Consider the following 19,018-nt stretch of genomic DNA (forward strand, 5'->3'; position numbering starts at 1 on the left):
TGATTATCACAGGTGATAGTGATGAAGATATCCTTCATGTGAAAATGCTATTGAAGCAAAAGTTTGAGATAAAGGATTTGGGAGAGCTGCGTTATTTCTTGGGCATTGAGGTGATTAGATCACCAAGTGGGATATGGCTCTTGCAGAGGCAGTATGGATTGGACATGCTGTCCAAATATGGGATGACAGGCTGTAAGCCTATTTCAGTTTCTTTGGAGCAGAATGTGAAGTTGAGCACAGATGCACGTGAGCTTCTTGAAGACCCTACTATGTACAGACGCATAGTAGGAAGTTTGATTTATATGACTATTACCAGGCCAGATTTGAGCTATGCTGTTGGATTGGTAAGTCAGTTTATGAAGGCTCCAAGGAAACCACATTTGGATGCGGCTAGACGTATACTCAGGTATGTGAAGTCCACATTGCAGTATGGACTATTTTATGAGACTGGGGTTCAGATACAGTTGCATGGATACACTGATGCTGATTGGGCTGGTAGTATTTTTGATAGATGATCTACCAGTGGATATGTGTTCTCTTTTGGGAGTGCTGCAGTCACTTGGAGCAGCAAGAAATAGCCTACAGTTGCCTTGTCAAGCACAAAGGCTGAGTACAGGGGCGCAGCAATGGCTGCATGTGAGGTAGCTTGGTTGCATAAGCTACTTTATGATATGCATCAGCCTACAGATGGGCCAATTGTCATTTATTGTGACAACATGAGTAGTATACACTTGGCAAATAACCCAGTCTATCATGCTAGAACAAAGCACATTGAGGTCCATTATCACTATGTGCGGGAGAGGGTTTTACTAGGTCTTATTGATCTAGTTTATGTCAGCACAGAGGATCAAGTAGCTGACATATTTACGAAGGCATTGGGCGCAGAGAAGCTGCGCAAGTTCAGAGACCTGCTTGGTGTGCAGGAATTGGGATTGAGCTCGAGGGGGAGTGTTGAGATATCGAGCTCCACTCATGATATGCCAGGGTGACCGTTGTGCATTTATGTCACCGACTTGTCAGTTGCAGATGCGATTGGTACACTGCTCATGAATAATAGCTAGATGATAGCTATCCTTATCTACTCTAGTTTGTGGCTCAGTTAGTATGTCACCTTAGTTAGTTGAGTTTGGTTTGAGACCCATATATAGGGTTCTTCTATTTCTATGTACGAGAGTTCTTTTGGCTTACACAACTAAGAAGAAGAAAACTGTTTTCAGCCTTCATCTTTGTGTGTATTCCCCCATTGTGCAAGCAAGAAAGCTACAAGTGAGACTCCTTCCTTCTCTCCCACAATCTTGACATCTCCCTCTACCTCTCTTCTTCCCCTTCTTCTTTCTCCTCTCCTCTCTTCTACCCCTCTTTTTCCTCCTTCTTCTACTTCTCCCTTCTTTCCTTCTCTTCCCTCCTCCTTCTCTCCCTCTTCTTCTCCTCTCTCCCACTCCTTCTCCTTCTCTCCCTCTTCTTCCCTTGTCTCTCCCACTCCTTCTTTTCTTCTCCTTCTCTCCCTCCTTCTTTCTCTTCTCCCCTTCTCCTTTTCTCCCTCTTCTTCTCTTCTCTCTCCCTCTTCTTCTCTTCTCTCTCCCTCTTCTTCTTCTTCTCTCCCTCTACTCTTTCTTCTTCTTTTCTTCTTTCTCCCTCTTCTTATCTTCTCTCTCCTACTCCTCCTTCTCTCCTTCTCCTTCTCCCCCTCTTCCTCCTCTTCTCTCTCTCACTCCTACTTCCTCTTCTCACTGGCCGAGCTGGATGGTAATCAGGGAGGGAGGCGGCTTGTTTGGAGGGCTAGGGAGGGTCCTGCAGCATTTAGTCAATAGGGGGTGACTATGGTCGGAGGGCCCAGGGCCCGTTTCAGTAGGACAACGAGGGAAAAAAGGTGGGCTGAGTCATCCGCCTGGGTAGCGGCGCAATACGTCAGCCCACGGCTGCCGTCGTAGAGGAAATGCAAGGGGACAACGCCGTTTGGAGGGCCCCAAGCAGCGTCTAATGACTATGGATGAAGGCCCAGGGGAGGGGTGTGCAGTGTCACCGAGCGAGGAAGGGGGGGGAAACCTTCAGTCGATGGCCTCAAGGCCCTGCAGCTGATGGGGGGCGGTGACGTGCATGGAAGGGGGCGTAGCCTCCTCTCTCTCTGCTAGGGAAGGGGAGGAGGTAGGTGGCATGGCCACCCCTCCCACCTGGGGGGCTGCATGCCCCCCAGCATCATCACTCCCTCTCTCTCTCCCCGACGTGCTGTCGGTGGGGAGAGAGGGGGAAGTAAAAAATTTTGAACTAATGATTTTGAAAAAAGTTCTTTTTCTTTTACAATTTCAGGGGAGGGTTCCTATGGCCCATTACATTCTGTCCCCCTTAGAGGAATCGAGATGTCCTCATCTCGAGAGGACCTGGCAGTATTGTTGGTTGAGAGTATCTTCGTTCATCCAGGTGGCATCCTCTTTGGGATAATCTTTCCACTAGATGAGGTATTCTCTCAAGGTCCTTGACCTCAAATGCCTCTCCCTGACATTTAGGACTCTATCAGGCCGTAGCTCAAGGACTCCTTGGCTAGGCATTACAATTTGCTGATCATCAAGTACATGATTCGGATTAGGTAGATACTTTTTCAATAGGCTAACATGGAATACATTATGAACCTTTAGGGTTGCGGGTAGTTGTAGTTTGTAAGCATTAGGTCCTAGGCACTTAGTGATCTTATAAGGTCCACAATACCTTAGACTTTGCTTCTTGTACTCTCCCAGGGACAGTGAACTCTTTTTAGGGCGTACGCGGATGAAGACCATATCACCTTCAATGAAGGATCTGTCTTGTCGTTTCAAGTCTGCATAAGCCTTCTATCTATCCTTGGCGGCTTGGATGTCTTGTCTTATTGATTTGATTTGGTCATCCATGTCTTCTAGCATCTGCCTTGAAGCTTCTATCCTCAAGGTTGGATCCGAGAAGCTCAAAGGAGTACGAAAATCGTGCCCATACAATGCTTGAAAAGGGGTCATTGGAATACTTTGTTGGTAAGAAGCATTGTAGGCAAACTCAACCAGTGGCAAATATTGAATCCACCTTTTGGGTTCGCGACAGCAATATGCCCTAAGCATATCTTCAATGACTTGGTTGACTCGTTCCATTTGACCATCAGTTTGGGGATGGTAAGCTATACTAAAACATAGTTGAGTCCCAATAGCCTCAAAGATAGCCCTCCAGAAGTGTTATGTGAAGAGAGAGTCACGATCACTAATGATTCTTCTGGGACCCATGCGGTTTGAATATTTCCTTGATGAATGATCTTGCGATGTCTGAGGCTTTATAGTTTGTCTTGACAGGGATGAGATGTGCTACCTTGGTGAGCATATCTACTACAACCATGATAGAGTTGTATCCTCCCTGAACTTGGGGTAGGCCAACAACAAAGTCCATTCTAATGAATTCCCATTTCATTTGGGAAATGTCAAGTGGTGGCAATTTTCCTGGCATTTTTAACATGTTGTGCCTTAATGCGTTGACAAGACAAACATTCCATGACATATTTGAGAACGTCACCTTTGAGCTTATCCCAATAATAGCTCTTTCTGACCGCATTAAGGGTCTTGGCATAGCTAGGATGTCCTGAGAAAGGGGAGTCATGGGCTTCCCAAAGTATCTTCTGCTTGAGAGATTGGCTTGCAGGGATACATAATCTTGTCCTAAAGTAGACAAGTCCACTACTGATAGAGAATTCTTGATACTTCGTCTTTAGCTTTGAGTCTTGATCCTTGACAGGGATCTCCCTTAGCAATTTCTGATAGACTAGGTCATGACATTCCTCTTCTCTAGCTAGCTCAAGAATTGGGTTGTTTGGCATTGATACCTTTGTGGCTAGTGACCTTGCTGTTGATGGATCTTGCAAAATAAGAGAGTTTAGAAATACCTTGCAACTGAGTGCATCGACAACTACATTCTCTTTTCCAGGCCTGTATTTGATTTCGAAGTCATATTCTTCCAGCAATTTGATCCATCGACGTTGCTTCATGTTGAGCTCATTCTGGGTGAAGATCCATTTAAGACTCTTGTGGTCCATCACTAAGGAAAATTTATTACCTAGCAGGTAATGTCTCCAAAGTTTGAGAGCATGGATGACAGCCAACAGCTCTAGATCGTGGGTAGCATAATTCCGTTCATAGCTCTTCAATTTCCTTGAGGAATATGCTACGGGGTGACCTTCTTGTATAAGCACACATCCTAAGGCAAGTGCGCTAGCATCAGTTACCACTTCAAACTCCTTACTAAGATAAGGAAGTTTCAGGATGGGTGCTGATACTAAGCTTTTCTTTAGCTTGTCAAAGCTGGTCTGTTCGGCAAGTGACCATACAATAGATACTTGCTTCTTTAGTAGATCAGTCAGAGAAGCTGCAATCAAAGCATAATCTTTGATGAAGATCCTGTACCATCCTGTCAATCCAAGAAAGCTACGTATTTCTTTGATAGAATTTGGTGTTGGCCATTCCAGAACGTCTCTGACCTTGACTGGATCTACTGAAATTCCTTCCGTTGATACAATGAATCCCAGATATTCAATCTGTTGCTTGAAAAATGCACACTTTTTCTTCTTGGCATAAAGCTTGTGTGCTCTCATTGTTTCAAGAATAATGCAAAGCTGGGGTTCATGATCTTTTTCCTGTTTAGAGTAGACTAGGGTATCATCAAAGAAGACGAATATGAAGTCATCAAGATAGGGCCTAAAGATATCTTGCATTAACCTGTTGAAGGTAGCAGGAGCATTTGTCAGCCTGAATGACATTAGTAGGAATTCAAAGTGTCCATACCTTGTGCTGAATGCAGTCTTCGGGATATCTTCTTCCTTGATCCTTATTTGATAATATCCAGATCTGAGATCTATCTTAGAGAAGATCTTTGTACCTTGAAGACGGTCAAGTAGTTCATCTATTCTTGGAATGGGGTATTTGTTTTTAATGGTTGATTGATTCAACTCTCTGTATTCAATGCATAGCCGAAGTGTTCCATCTTTCTTCCTTTGGAACAGTACTGGAGCTCCCCATGGTGAACTGCTAGGACAGATGTAGCCTTGGCCTAACAGTTGCTTGAGTTGCTCTTTCAGTTCAATAGCTTCCGGGATGGACATCCTATACGGTCTCTTTGCGACTGGTGTAGCTCCTGGTGCTAGCTTGATTTCGTGGTTGACTTCCCTTTGAGGAGGAAGTTTTGTCAGCTCCTCAGGAAATACGTCTACGTATTCCTTTAACCATGACGGTTCTTCCCCAGATTTATGATTCTGATCTAGTTTATTCAGTTTAATCAGATAGACAGGTGGGCCCTTTCTAACTCCTTTTATAATCCGTGTTGCTTTTGCCAGCTGTATTTTTGGCTTACCAGCCTCTCCTTGAGTTGTAACTAGTTCTCCTTTAGAATTTCAGAAGAAGACTTGGCTCTTTCCACAGTGGATGTGGGCACCATTGGGTATTAGCCAATCCATTCCAAGCAAACATTCGTAGATACCTAGGTTCATTACCCTGAATCTCACTGAAGTCGACTTCCCACCCAATAGGAATTTCACCTTAGTTTGCCTAGTACAAGAGACCTCACAACCATTTGCCAATTCCACAAGTAAAGTAGGTGCGTCTATTGTGGCTATCCCTAGCCTTTTTTCATAGATCACTGAAATGAAGGAATGTGTATTGCCACAATCGATTAGGGTTTTGAAGCTTTTACCTTCATAATTCGATGGAGTTTGGATCACCGAGAATTAGTGATTCGGACCCTTCTTGTGAAGAGCAGCGTGAACCGTTGCCCTCTCAATGTCAGCATCCATGGATGGATCTTCTTCGTCGCCCAGCTCCTTGTTGTAAACACTGGAGGTTCTTCCTCTGGCCATGACTGTGGCTCCTTGGCCATGGGTGGCTCCTTGGAATGGCCCTTGGCGATGTCCTCTGCTAAGCTTGGGACACTGCCTCTTGAAGTGTCTGGGCTTGTTGTAATGGAAGCAACGTAGATTGCGGTCGTTACCTCGGGTAGGAACAAAGTTGTTGATAGCATTGGTCCTAGATTTCTTCCTTTGTCCCTAATTCTGACCCTGCGCCCTCTTAGTCTAAGCCCTATACATTCCCTTGTTTTGATCCCTATAAGGCCAAGTCCTGTTGTTCCTTGGCTTGGTCTGCACCTCCTGTATTATTGGTGCAGCTCGAATGAGTGCGTCTTGTAGGTCCGTTGGGCGCATTGATTCCAAGCGGGTGTTTATGGGTGGATTTAACCCAACACAAAACTTTGGCACCTCTTGTCTCATATCCATTGGTGGCGCATAATTTAAGAGAGAGACGAACTTTGAATAATATGCATCAAGGGATAGTCCAAGCTACTTCAATTCATAGAATTCATTTATCTTCTGTGTGCGGTAGGCAGGTGGCAGATACCTCCCTCGCACAGCATCCTTAAGCTTCTCCTACGTGAGTATTCCTTCTGAGATCACTTGGTCTCTGCACCATTGTTTCCATCAAAGTATTTCTTCGCTTGTAAGCTTAAGTTTGGGGAGCATAGCTTAGTTAGCAGGTGCAGTTCCTGCTACCTCAAAGTAGTCCTCCATGGACTCGATCCAGATCTCAGCTTCAACTTGAACAGTCCTTCCCTTGCCATCGAACTCAGGTGGCTTAATTTGTTTGAGAAGGAACTTCTTCTCTTGAATCACAACTGCACTTAGTGTAGGGGTCGGACTTGGAACCTGCACTTGGGGTTGCGCTTGGGCAATAAGATTCTTTATGTTAAAAACTTATCAAACATTTTCCATATTACGTTAATATAACCAGCATAGCTTTTAGCCAAGTGACCTAATCACTTAACTCCTTTGCCAACATTTACAATTAGGATAGACAATAGTAAGAAGTCTTATTCATTCATGAGGGCATAGCCCTTTGAGTACATTTATTTTGGAAAAGTAGAACAAGCTGATTAGCACATCTGTTTAGGGAAAATAGGATCGTGTTACAATCGGCTATAGGGACTGAGTAATAGTATGGAGTGGGGTCATGGATTTTCAAGAAACGATAAGCCATACGAAGCTTGGGGTATCCCTTCCTTTGATACTTGTTCTTCTCATAGCGCCCCAGTACTTTGATTCTGTCGGCAGGGATCACCCGAGTTACTTCCTCATACACATACTGGTTCTGCTTGACTTGCCGACCGCCAACATGCAGGGTTGTGTTTGCATGAGCTTCGACAAAGATAAAGAGCTTCATGATCTTTAAATCCTCTATCCAGTTGATTCTCTTCAAGTTGGTCTGAAGGTATGCAAGTCAGTGGGCTGCTATGTAGTATATACCCGATTCTCCCATCCACCTCTATTCCGCGTACAGGGGTGAAGGATTGTAGATGCGGTCTAGTATATTCATCATGCCTAGCCTCCATCGATAATCCGAAGCACGCATTGCTGTCATAAACATAACCTGGAACACCAAGAATTTGTTCTATGCTTCGTGACTCTGCACATCCATAAGTGAGTAAGGAAATGTTTTCAATAGAAAACACTACTCTATTCCACTCACCTTCCCTTGGTTGTCCCCTTATTCCCTTTACTTTCCTCCATTAAGTTCCTTTGTAAATATTAGAACTTGTTGGTTCGCTCTGATACCAACTATAACGTGCCCGCTTGTCCGCTTGCGCGACACATCTTAGCAGCCCATCGGGAGGAGGGCCTAGAAGGCTCCACCTGGCATTCGCAGGGAATGACACAGGGTTTGTGATCTAGGTCTTCTCGAGTCTGCCTTGAGCGGAAGTGTCCAGTCGTTCCCACTTGGGATCGACCTATGGTCAGGGTTCCTTTCCTATCAACAAAGTCTCTAGGAAGAAGCTAGCATCGAGCTCTAGTTGTACCACCTTTCGTAGGAACAACAAAGTTGGAGCGATTTCAAGTTGCACTTGGTTCATGGAGAATGGGAAACAAGAGGGATGCGAAGCTCAACCTCTCTACCGTATGGCATAGCTCCATTCCTTTCCCCTAAAACAGAATAAACCAAAAATTCTATATCTATTGACACTAGGTCTTCATTGTCTTATTATCTCATCATTTGAGAAAAGTTCCTAGCTAACCGAGACCACCCTTCCATAGGATGGACCTAAATCACGTCCACCGCACTTTTCTCAGTTTGCTTTAGTTATCTAATTACCTAACACATTACATTTTGATATGCAAAATCAGCTTCCTTAATCAAATAAATTAATCATGGGTTCCTTCACGTAACTTAGACACTAACACAAAAACAATGCCAAGCAAGTTTCTTTTTCTCCAATAACTGCTCTTTATTTATCAAAATCCTGGAGTACAACCAATATCACGCCCGAAGGCTATCCCAGCAATATACAGGATTACGGTTTCAACTTCCACCTATCGTCGTTGACTAGTACACGGGCCTCAAGATCCCATCTCAAGTCACGTCGGCCTCTTGTACGGGATCCGAAGGCAAGGGATTTACAACCAGATCCTCCCCTGGCACCCAAGCGTCCTCCTGCTCTAAGTAGCACCCATGGAGAGACCTCTCACGGCACGTTAGGTCCATATATCTGGCACGGTTAACAACCCCCTTGGATAGGGCCAGGCAGACAGTCGAAGGTAACTGTTCTTGCCTCTCCCTCCAGGCTTTCAACCTGAAGCATTAAGTGTTTTCCTTGAATTAGTTCTTTGAGCAGAGAGATCAAGTAATATACCTAAGTACAAGCACGAACATTTCGGAGGTCGTTTGTATGACCGACTGCTAAGGTGTAACTCCTTTTTTCCCAGATGCTCCTAGCATCTGATCTTGGGTCTTTCGCAACTTGGCGAGATCCCAATAATTTCAAACAAGATAGCAAGCAAATGGTCCTGGTAAGTTGACTTATACTCGCACTTTTCCCTTGGGTTTTACCTTAGAGTATCTTAGTCCCTAACTCAAGCATTAATCGGTCAGTCAAGGCAATGGACATGCCTTATTCGCAACCCAACCAAGGGTCTTTTAATCTCTAATTCCAGTCGGGTGTGGAAGAGATGAAATGATTTGTGACGTGCATGGAACAAGAACGAGTCTTAGGGTTTTGTTTACTCTAAGTACTAAGTTGCATGCGCGAAACGGTAGAGTTTGGAATTCGCATAAGATTTTATGCATGAAATGATAGCTTTTACTCACATAAAATGATAAGGTTATCGCCTTATCTCACATGAAGTGATAACATTTTAACCAATTCATTGCATGAATAGTCATCTAGAATTCACGTTTCGCAATCATAGTTAAAAGAAACACATGAAATGTTAATTTCTGTTCATGAGATACACTTGCATCGTTAGACAAAACCCTAGACTTTCATAGACGCAAGTCACATGTGATCCGGTGCATTAGAATGAGTACTTGTTGCCAGGAATAAAGAGAGATAAAAGTCGTTTGGGAGGTACAACTATACTAAACGCACAATGTGCATGATGGTTAAGGTTGATTGGGAAATCCTGCATAGAACTGCACTAAGACAATTGAAAGGATTGCATGCATCTAGACTGCATCTTTAAAGTCTAAACGAAGAATCATATGTTGCCATGTGTGTTAACTGAGCTTGGTTGGAATTAGAGATTAAAAGACCCTTGGTTGGGTTATGAATAAGGCATGTCCGTTGCCTTGACTGACCGGCTAATGCTTGAATTAGGGACTAAGATACCCTAAGGTAAAACCCAAGGGAAAAGCGCAAGTATAAGTCAACTTACCAGGACCATTTGCTTGCATATCTTGTTTGAAATTATTGGAATCTCACCAAGTCGCGGAAGGCCTAAGATCGGATGCTGGGAGCATTTGGGAAAAAAGGAGTCACACCTTAGCAGCAGTCGGTTGTACAAACGACCTCCGAAATGTTCGTGCTTGTACTTAGGTACATTAATTGATCTCTCTGCTCAAGGAACTAATTCAAGGAAAACACTTAATGCTTCAGGTTGAAAGCCTGGAGGGAGAGGCAGGAACAGTTACCTCTGACTATCTGCCTGGCCCTATCCAAGGGGGTTGTTAACCGCACCAGGTATATAGACCTAACCTGCTGCGAGAGGTCTCTCCGTGGGTGCTACTTGGAGCGGGAGGATGCTTGGGTGCCAGGGGAGGCTCTGGCTATAAATCCCTTGCCTCCTGATCGCGCAGAAGAGGCTGACGTGACTCGAGATGGGATCTCGAGGCCCGTGTACTAGTCAATGGACGGAACTTGGAACATCAATCCTGTAGATTGCTGGGATAGCCTTCGGGCGTGATATTGGATGTACTCTAGGATTTTAATAAATAAAGAGCAGTTATTGGAGAAAAAAGAACTTGCTTAGCATTGTTTTTGTGTTAGTGCCTAAGTTACGTGAAGGAACCCGTGATTAATTTGTTTAATTAAGAAAGCTAATTTTGCATGTCAAAACGTAATGTGTTAGGTAATTAGATAACTAAAGCAAATTGAGGAAAGTGCGGTGGACGTGATTTAGGTCCATCCTATGGAAGGGTGGTCCCGGTTAGCTGGGAACTTTTCTCAAATGATGAGATAATAAGACAATGAAGACCTAGTGTCAGTACATATAGAATTTCTAGTTTATTCTATTTTAGGGGAAAGGAATGGGGCTATGCCATACGGTAGAGAGGTTGAGCTTCACATCCCTCTTGTTTCCCATTCTCCATGAACCAAGTGTAGCTTGAAATCGCTCCGACTCTGTTGTTCCTACGAAAGGTGGTACAATTGGAGATCGATGCTAGCTTCTTCCTAGAGACTTTGCTGATAGGAAAGGAACCCTGACTGCAGAGGTCGATCCCAAGTGGGAATGGCTGGACACTTCCGCTCGAGGCAGACTCGGGAAGACCTAGATCGCAAACCCTGTGTCATTCCTTGCGAGTGCCAGGCGGAGCCTTCTAGACCCTCCTCCCGATGGGCTGCTAAGACGTGTCCCGCAAGTGGATAAGTGGGCATGTTACAGCTTCTTTTGAGAGAAGGGAGAGTAAACACACCTATGTCTTTCTTGTTTTCTATCTTTCTTATCTTTAGATGTGAAAAATACCCTAATAGTCTTTAAGGTCCTTTCATAACTTCCTTTCTAAGACCTCTCTCATCCCCCCTTGTTTGAAACCTTACAAAATCTCCAAATGCCAAATGCCACCATTTCTTTTATTTCCAACGTAATGATATGGTTTTGTGAATTTCCAAAAAATTATTTTCAAGTTTTAATAGTTTTAAAATCTTTAAAAAAATGTTTTTTGGGTGGATACTTAGCAATCCTATCTTAGCCTATGTCCACCAATCACACGAAATATTTTTTTCAAATTAGAAATTGCAATCTAACTAAGTGTAAGTGTTTTGAAGTTAGCATATAGATATAGCCTCCAATACTATGATGCAGTGAGCACAAGTGATCTCATGCTCAAAACATCCTTTGATCCCAGGAAGAGAACCAAAATGTTTGACTTTATGCATGCAACACGAGGGATTTAGGATGTACTCTTTTTATTTTCTTGACTTTGATGCACTATAGTCATACGACCCACCTCTCCCATGGCTGCGTAATGCCCTACTCAATATAGATCTATGATCTACTATTCCTTGCAAGAAACATAGATGCAACTGATATACAAGCCGTATCAAAGAAGAACTTACCTTCATTGAAGTTGCTTGCCAAGGCATGCTACTTGCTTCACAATCCACCTGATACTCCTCATGCCATCCATGATCTTGCCACCTCCTCATGTACCTGTACAAAGGAGAAGAGAGAAGAATGGATGAGGATAGCAAAAGAAGCTTCACACATGTGCCTCACTCACACACACACACACACACACACACACACACACACACACACACACACACACACACACACACACACACACACACACACACACACACACACACACACACAGACACACACACACACACACACACACACACACACACACACACACACACACACACACCCCTTGATGGCATGGATGGAATAAGAAAGAGAGAAGGGGTTCCACTTGCCAAGTCTCTCACTTCATTTTACTCTCACTCTCTTTCTCTCCTTCCCCGAGCTTTAGGGCTTCCACTAGCACACGTTATGGCCTCATGACTCATCCTCCTGCGTTGTCATGCTTTCCTTAAGTTTTACAAGCCATATCGAGATGAAATAAAATAGAGAACCTTGCCTTTTTCACGAGAATCAATTGATCTTACTACAAATTGAATGTGAGTGAACCCAACTCTTGGATTAACTTTACAAAATTATAAAGACACTACTTTGTTGCAATTTGTAGATAATGGTCCTTAAAAACTTGTAGCAAAATCCAAAAAATACAATTAATTCCCATTTAATGGTAACACATTGTGCTCTTGCTCAACATCTATCTTGTCACTGCTTGTAGTTGACACATTAGTGCATGTAGATATATCAATATGGGCACTGAAATAGAAGTTAACTTTCACAAGTTTGAACAATGATATCAAAATGCAAGTAGATAATTTGGCAATGATGTCAATCAAGATATAATTGCTGTACATCTCGTCTCCTTCTTATCAAATCACTTTGTAAATGTACATGCATTGATTAAGAATATATATTGTAATGAAGTGTATGTTTCAAATATATTATAGATTTAAATTCAAGTACATGGCAAGTCATGGTTGATACTAATCAATATATAGTTGTGTCTGTATTCTTGGCAAAGCTGCATATCTCAATTTTCATATATAATTGTGTCAAGTTGATCTTGAACTCGATTGCTATAAATGCACCAATAAACATCCTCACATAATAAATTCATTATTTGTCAATTCCCTAGACAATAGTCCACCTCATTTTGCATCAAATAAAATGTAAGAGACCTATATAGATAGATATGCCCATAAAAGCATATCTATGAACTATATATATGCTTACTTTTTGGTGTAGTGCCTTGGCAACATGATTGTCATCTACGGGCGGTCATCTCTCATCTCGTTATCGGTAGAGGTCAATAAAGGTTTGCATATGTTAGAATCTTTTATCAAGGTGATGGAGGAGAGACTACACAAATTGTTCAAGGATTGATCCATAAATCACTACAAGGCCTAATGGTAAGGTTAGCATATCCAATTCCATCATTCAAGGGTCCTCTCATGGAAAAAGGATAGAAGGTAGTGTCTTTATTTCATATTTGTTAATGCCAAGGATGTAGTGTTTTTGTTCATTTGTTGCTAATACTTAGAAATTAATGCATTTTAATAGAAGCAATGAGTAGAACATCATCAAATCTTGTTAAAACCCCCTCACTTGATTGTAACATTGGGAAAGTAGTTCATATTGTACTCTTGTAGCTTTGCATTGAACTTGCCCAAAAGCTTAAATACACTTTCTATCGTAGAATTGGAAAGTTGCAAGGTTGGGGCAACAATTCAAATTATACTCTTAAAACTGTTATTGAAGTTTCATAATACTTGAGGATGCTTTTTAAAGTAAACATTGACACCCACTATAATTTACAAGAATATTTGATAATGGCTTCTATAGTTTACAAGAATATTTGATAATGGCTTCTATTGATATTCACTCAACAAGATTATAAGGTGCTATGAATGTTATTTGTCCTTTACACTTAGCACACAATGCAACTAACTTTTATAAGGTGCTATGCATTGTGTGATGAATATTATAAGGTGCTATGAATGTTATTTGTCCTTTACACTTAGCACACAATGCAACTAACTTTTGTATTGATCATAAACACAAAAAGATGAACATCACATGCGATATGTACTTTCTATAAGACATTTAAGAATTATAAATAATCCAGTATGTGGTCCTACACATTCATTCTTTGCATTGTTTGTAGATGATGTGTATTGCGTTGACAATATGAAGTTGTTCATACCTATTTATAGATAATTTAGCACCATCCAACAAAGTCTTTCACAATGACACGACTTTTTAGACATTCTAAATAAACAAGTGAACTATATACCAACACTTTTATATTGCAATTCCATGATTACATTGTTTTTTATACTATAATTGGGTGATTGTACATATTGCTCATCATTTTTAATCGAGACTAAATTGTTACAATCCTACACTATATATTTATGTTTAGAACTTCAAATAAATAGTTGAAAGTAGACTTGCATGTTTTTGAAGGGAGCTTTCACAAGGAAGGTCATTATTTCCTTGCATTGTGGCATTGATATAACTAGAGCTTGTCAATTTGCGAGCTTCCATACCATCTACCTCAACAATCAAGAGCTCCTAAGTGCTTGTAGTTCCTTGGTCTAAATTTATGTCAACATCATATCACTAACAACCTTGCATGAAAGCCTCAAGTTGCCGGTAAGATGAGCCACCATGTTGCATAGCTACTTGGGCAGAGAGACTTAAGCCAATAGCTCGATCTCGCATATCCTTATCTTCCATGACATCGTTGATTAAAACTTGGATATCATTAGCTTGCATTTTTGACATAGGGATCCCCTTCCCAACTCTCCAATGTTGCTCTACAAGCACCCTATTTGTAAATTGGTCTATAAAAACTGGACAACAAACCATGGGCAATCCCAGTGTTATGGACTCAAGCACTGAATTCCAATCACTGTGGGTTACAAATGCACCAATGGCTGGATGTTATAAAACCCTCACTTGCGAAGCCCATGGGACCATGAGTCCTCTCCCTTGAGTCCTTAACTTAAAATCCTTCATAAACCCTTCTAGGTGTTGATGTTGCTTTTTACATCTAATAACCCAAAGAAAGGGCTTTGCACTTGCTTCAATTCCCAAGGCAAGCTGCTCTAGTAGCTGTTCTTGTAAGAGGACCTTGCTACCGAAAGCAACGTACACAACAGAGTGTCGATCCTGCCTGTCCAGCCATGAAAAGCAAGCAGCGTCTAGTTCGTTCTTAAGGCTTTCAGAGAGACCATAAAACAGCGGTCCAACTCTGAGAACAGGACATGCCAAGGTCAGTGCGGAGAGTGCTTCTTTCTCCAGATCGTCGAAGGTATTGACGATAACGCAATCAGCGGTTTGCAGTGCCTCGACGTGGGCCGTCAGGTGAGGTCTTAGAAAGCCGGTGGAGAAGAAGGCGGCTGCATGATCCTGGAAGAATGGCAGGCCGGGCATATTTAGCTCCTGAGATTGACACGCCACGGGACCTGCGCTGACATCAATCATCTATGAGCTCGAATTCCAATCACTTAGATTAAAGCCTGATAATCGATCTTTAGGCTATAATCTGATACTGATCAAGTCTCATCGATGAACCCAAATTCCAGGACACAGATCAGGGGCTTATACCTTCTGGTAATTCGAGATCTTCTGCAGCGTAGATGGAGGTACACAGCCATGTGGCGCTAGAAGCCCAGAGGACGACCCACCTGACGTCGCACTTGCGGGCGACGTCCCGGGTCCATGGCAAGAAGGAATCTGCGATGAGGCAGGAAACCCTAGGTACTGATGCGCCGCCATTATTAACGTCGCCCTGGTCGACGTTGCAGCTCCTGATGAAGCTCTCGAGGTCGGCGGCCTGCAGTGCGTCGAGGGGGCCTCGGTCAAAGACAGCTAGCTTGGGGTCGAAGACGGGGCCTTGCAGGGACGCCTCCACGTCCCGTCGATCGGGGGGCAGCAGGCCGTGATCGGGCATCGCCACGAAACGGAGGCCGACGGCCGTCGACGTGCTGCAGCTTGTTGGAGTGATAATTGGCGGTAGCGGCAGCACAGAACTCTGCCAGTCCGTCGTGATTCCTTTCTATGCATACGAAGGCGACCATGGCTCCCCTTGAGGCGAGGCGCAGGGCGAGGTGCAGCATGGGGTTGAGATGGCCTTGATCAGGGAAGGGAACCATGACGGCATGCAAAGAGCAGTTTTTCGATACTTTCTCCTTCTCCATTGATTGATTGAGAGAGAGAGAGAGAGAGGAGGGGGAGAGGAAGGGGAGGTGGAGGTGGCGATACGTGGACGTGGAGTTGGAGGGAGAGATGGGGAGCTCTTTCTCGAATTTTGTGGAACTTCTGTTAGCGAGCTACGACGAGATGCTTTGTCTAACAGATATGATAAGAGCACTGACTTTTCGGCATTTGGATCTTCTATCCACCTCAAAGTTATGTTGTAACTTGTGAGTGAAAGGAAAATGTGTTGAGAGATATTTGATCTTTCATTTGTATCGTGCAATCTTGTTTGATGTTAACGTTGAAGATTTATACGTAGAGTTTTCACCCTAGAAAAAAAGAAGATATCCTAGTGGCTATTCCACTTTATTCAAGGCAATGTTCTAGAAACATTCTTTGGTTAACTCATGGAGACATCTTTCTCATCAACCTACATTGGGAAGGGATTAGGATATTTATAACTAGGTAGATAAGTGCCACATATACTTAGAGATAAATGCAATTTTCTTCCCCTTGGATCATATGAAAGCCTTTATTCACTTGTGCTTATTTCAATGTTAATATGAAAACTAGTGTTGTCGATAGGTCAAGCCTAGTAACTATGATTTTCATCATTGCCTTTAAAAGAAAAAAAATTTATTTGATACTAAAGATAGGTTTCCTATGAATCAAGCAAGTGAGCTGTATGATATTTTTAATATCTCGGTTTTCATATAAGCCTAAAAGAACACACCCTTTACACACTCTAGTAGCCCCTTATTATCAATGATAATGCATCATCGAAAAGCTCAAGAGGGTGTGCCTCTATGGCTTCTTGTTTTTTGGGTAGCACATAGACTTTCCTTTGTGCACAACACGATCTTGCACTTCACACACAAGATTATACTATATATATATATATATATATATGCATTTAAGATCTTGAGTTAAGATAGTAATATAGTTATTTTTGCATAGAGATGTAGCTACACTTTAAAAGGATTGTGCATGCATGCACATGGTATGCATGTGTATATGTTCTAGTCTAGATTCGTATTTGCCAAAGGTAATGGCAAAGCTGGGCACATAATCATTGGGGATTAGTTTTATTTTTTGAATCTATTTTGTAGGAGGGAGTAGTTTGGTTCAAATTTACTCATGTGCCTCAAAATCATAATGATTACCCAATGGTTGAGGTTTAAGTAAATATTTCAATAAGAAGCCTCGAGAGGGGATTCATCACTTCATACCACTCAGGAGAAATACAAAGCATAAGATCAACAAGACAAATGACTTGCACAAACAAAAGTAGAACTAACACAATGAACTTGTAATTTGGATGTAAACCACCAATGCCATGATGTGGGTAAAAAATTCCATTGCCCCCTATGGTAAAGTGCACATGCGTACTAATTCCAATGAAGTTTTCATGGTGGTAAGGACTTTTCTTTCAATTGCTAATTGAAACAAATCATAGCCAAATTACAAGTCACCCAAGGAACATATTGTGCCTCCAACAAAAGTTTTTGCAAACTCATCAACCAAGACTTGCTCCCACATTCCTGATAGTCACTTTGTTAAGTGGTTGCATATCCTATATAAACCTCAAGGCCTCATTTTTGTTAGCATGATGAACCATCTGTTCAAGTAGGGAGCTAGGGAAGGCTCACGAATTCCCATATTTATCTTTTCATTTAAAATGTCAATCAACTTTTGCAAATGGACTTTTGGCACTGGAATTGGCTGCAAGTTTCATGATACATGTGGAATAGTAAATATCACCATATGAGCAACTGTACCTGGATCTACACAACCAATTTAATGCGGCTAAAATGCAAAAGCCCTACCATGCCTAGACAATGTCTCCTCAAAACATCACTTCTCTAAAATGACCTCTCTGATAAATTGGTAACACACCTCAATGTGCTTTGTCTTTGCATGGAAGACCGGCTTGGCCAACTAAATAGCACTCATACACTCCTAATACATTGTAGAACGTCATATTAGAGAATTTGGAAATTTTCCAAGTCTCAATTTTAAGTAAGTGATAAATATTTGATCACGCGGCTAAATCTTGATCCATATTTGAAAGTGGGATTTGGGAAGGTAGCTTATATAGTATTTGATCAAATAATAAAGGTATTGGGGTTTCCCAAAGTGCATGGAAATTCCCAAATTCCCTAATATAGTGTTGTAGGGACCACATCAATAATACTAAGGTTTGTGACTAGAAAGCTTAACTAGAGAGTCTCCTTGCAAGCCTCAGTGGTTGTAACATACTCTATCTATGTAGATAGAGCCATGCATTTTTGCACCTTGGATATCCAAGAAATAGTATCTCCAGCAAAGGTGAAGACATAGCGAGAGGTAGACTTCCTACTATCTAAATGTCCTATGCAATGAGAGTTAGTGAATCCCATGACTCATGTATCTTGGCGATCAGAACTTATGCACATATCTACAATGCCTTTAAGGTGATTTATGATACCCTTCATGGCATCCCAATGCTGCCTTTTAGGTGTACTCATATAGCATGCCACAACTCCCACTATAAATGCTATGTCAAGACGAGTGGCTATCATAATATACATCAAATTTTCCATTGCAATGGATGAATAGGGGATGTTGACCATCTTAATCTTTTGCTCACTTGATTGCAAAAAATTGACATGATTAACCTTCACATGAGAAGATAAAGATATCCAATCGGCTTAACATCCTACATATAAAACCATTCAAGGACCTTTTGGGGATGCACTCCTTTTGCAATGATAAGTAAAAGAGACTTTTTAAAGCATCCAACTCATCATGAGTGCTCCCGACAATCAACATTTCATCTCACATAAAATATCAAAATCATATGGCTACCATCATGAGTCCTTTTTATGTATAAACACAAATCCATATCACTATAGATATATCCCTATGAATGCATGAAAGCCTGTGGTACCATACCCTAGGTGCTTGCTTAAGGCCATAAAGGCTCTTTCTTAACTTGCATACTAGTTATTCCCTGCCTTTTTCCTCAAAACCCTTAGGTAGTATATAAATCTCATAATGTAAATCTCCATGTAAGAAAGCCATCTTGGCATCCATTTAATAGAGGTCTGGATCTAGTTGTGCAACCAAAGCCAAAACCAAGCGTAGGATAGCCATCTTGACAATAGGAGTGAAGACTTCATTGAAGTTAACATCATGCTCTTGCTTAAAATCCTT

At 42.0% G+C, this 19,018-nt stretch overlaps 1 protein-coding gene across 1 annotated transcript; it reads right to left on the reverse strand.

Annotated features, from left to right (window-relative positions):
- Positions 1-14,242: 14,242 nt before the first annotated feature.
- On the reverse strand, positions 14,243-15,578 carry LOC148017450 (UDP-glycosyltransferase 84A1-like). The gene is made up of 3 exons (XM_087662751.1): positions 15,233-15,578; positions 14,674-15,090; positions 14,243-14,475 (listed from the first exon to the last, which is right to left on the reverse strand). The coding sequence occupies exons 1-3, from the start codon at positions 15,576-15,578 to the stop codon at positions 14,243-14,245; spliced, it is 996 nt and encodes a 331-aa protein (XP_087518877.1).
- Between the last annotated feature and the right edge of the window lie 3,440 nt (positions 15,579-19,018).

This window comes from Lygodium microphyllum, chromosome 22 (assembly GCF_053477565.2).
Source record: "Lygodium microphyllum isolate KBCC chromosome 22, Lygodium_microphyllum_v1.1.10, whole genome shotgun sequence".
In the NCBI taxonomy this organism is placed as follows: Eukaryota; Viridiplantae; Streptophyta; class Polypodiopsida; order Schizaeales; family Lygodiaceae; genus Lygodium; species Lygodium microphyllum.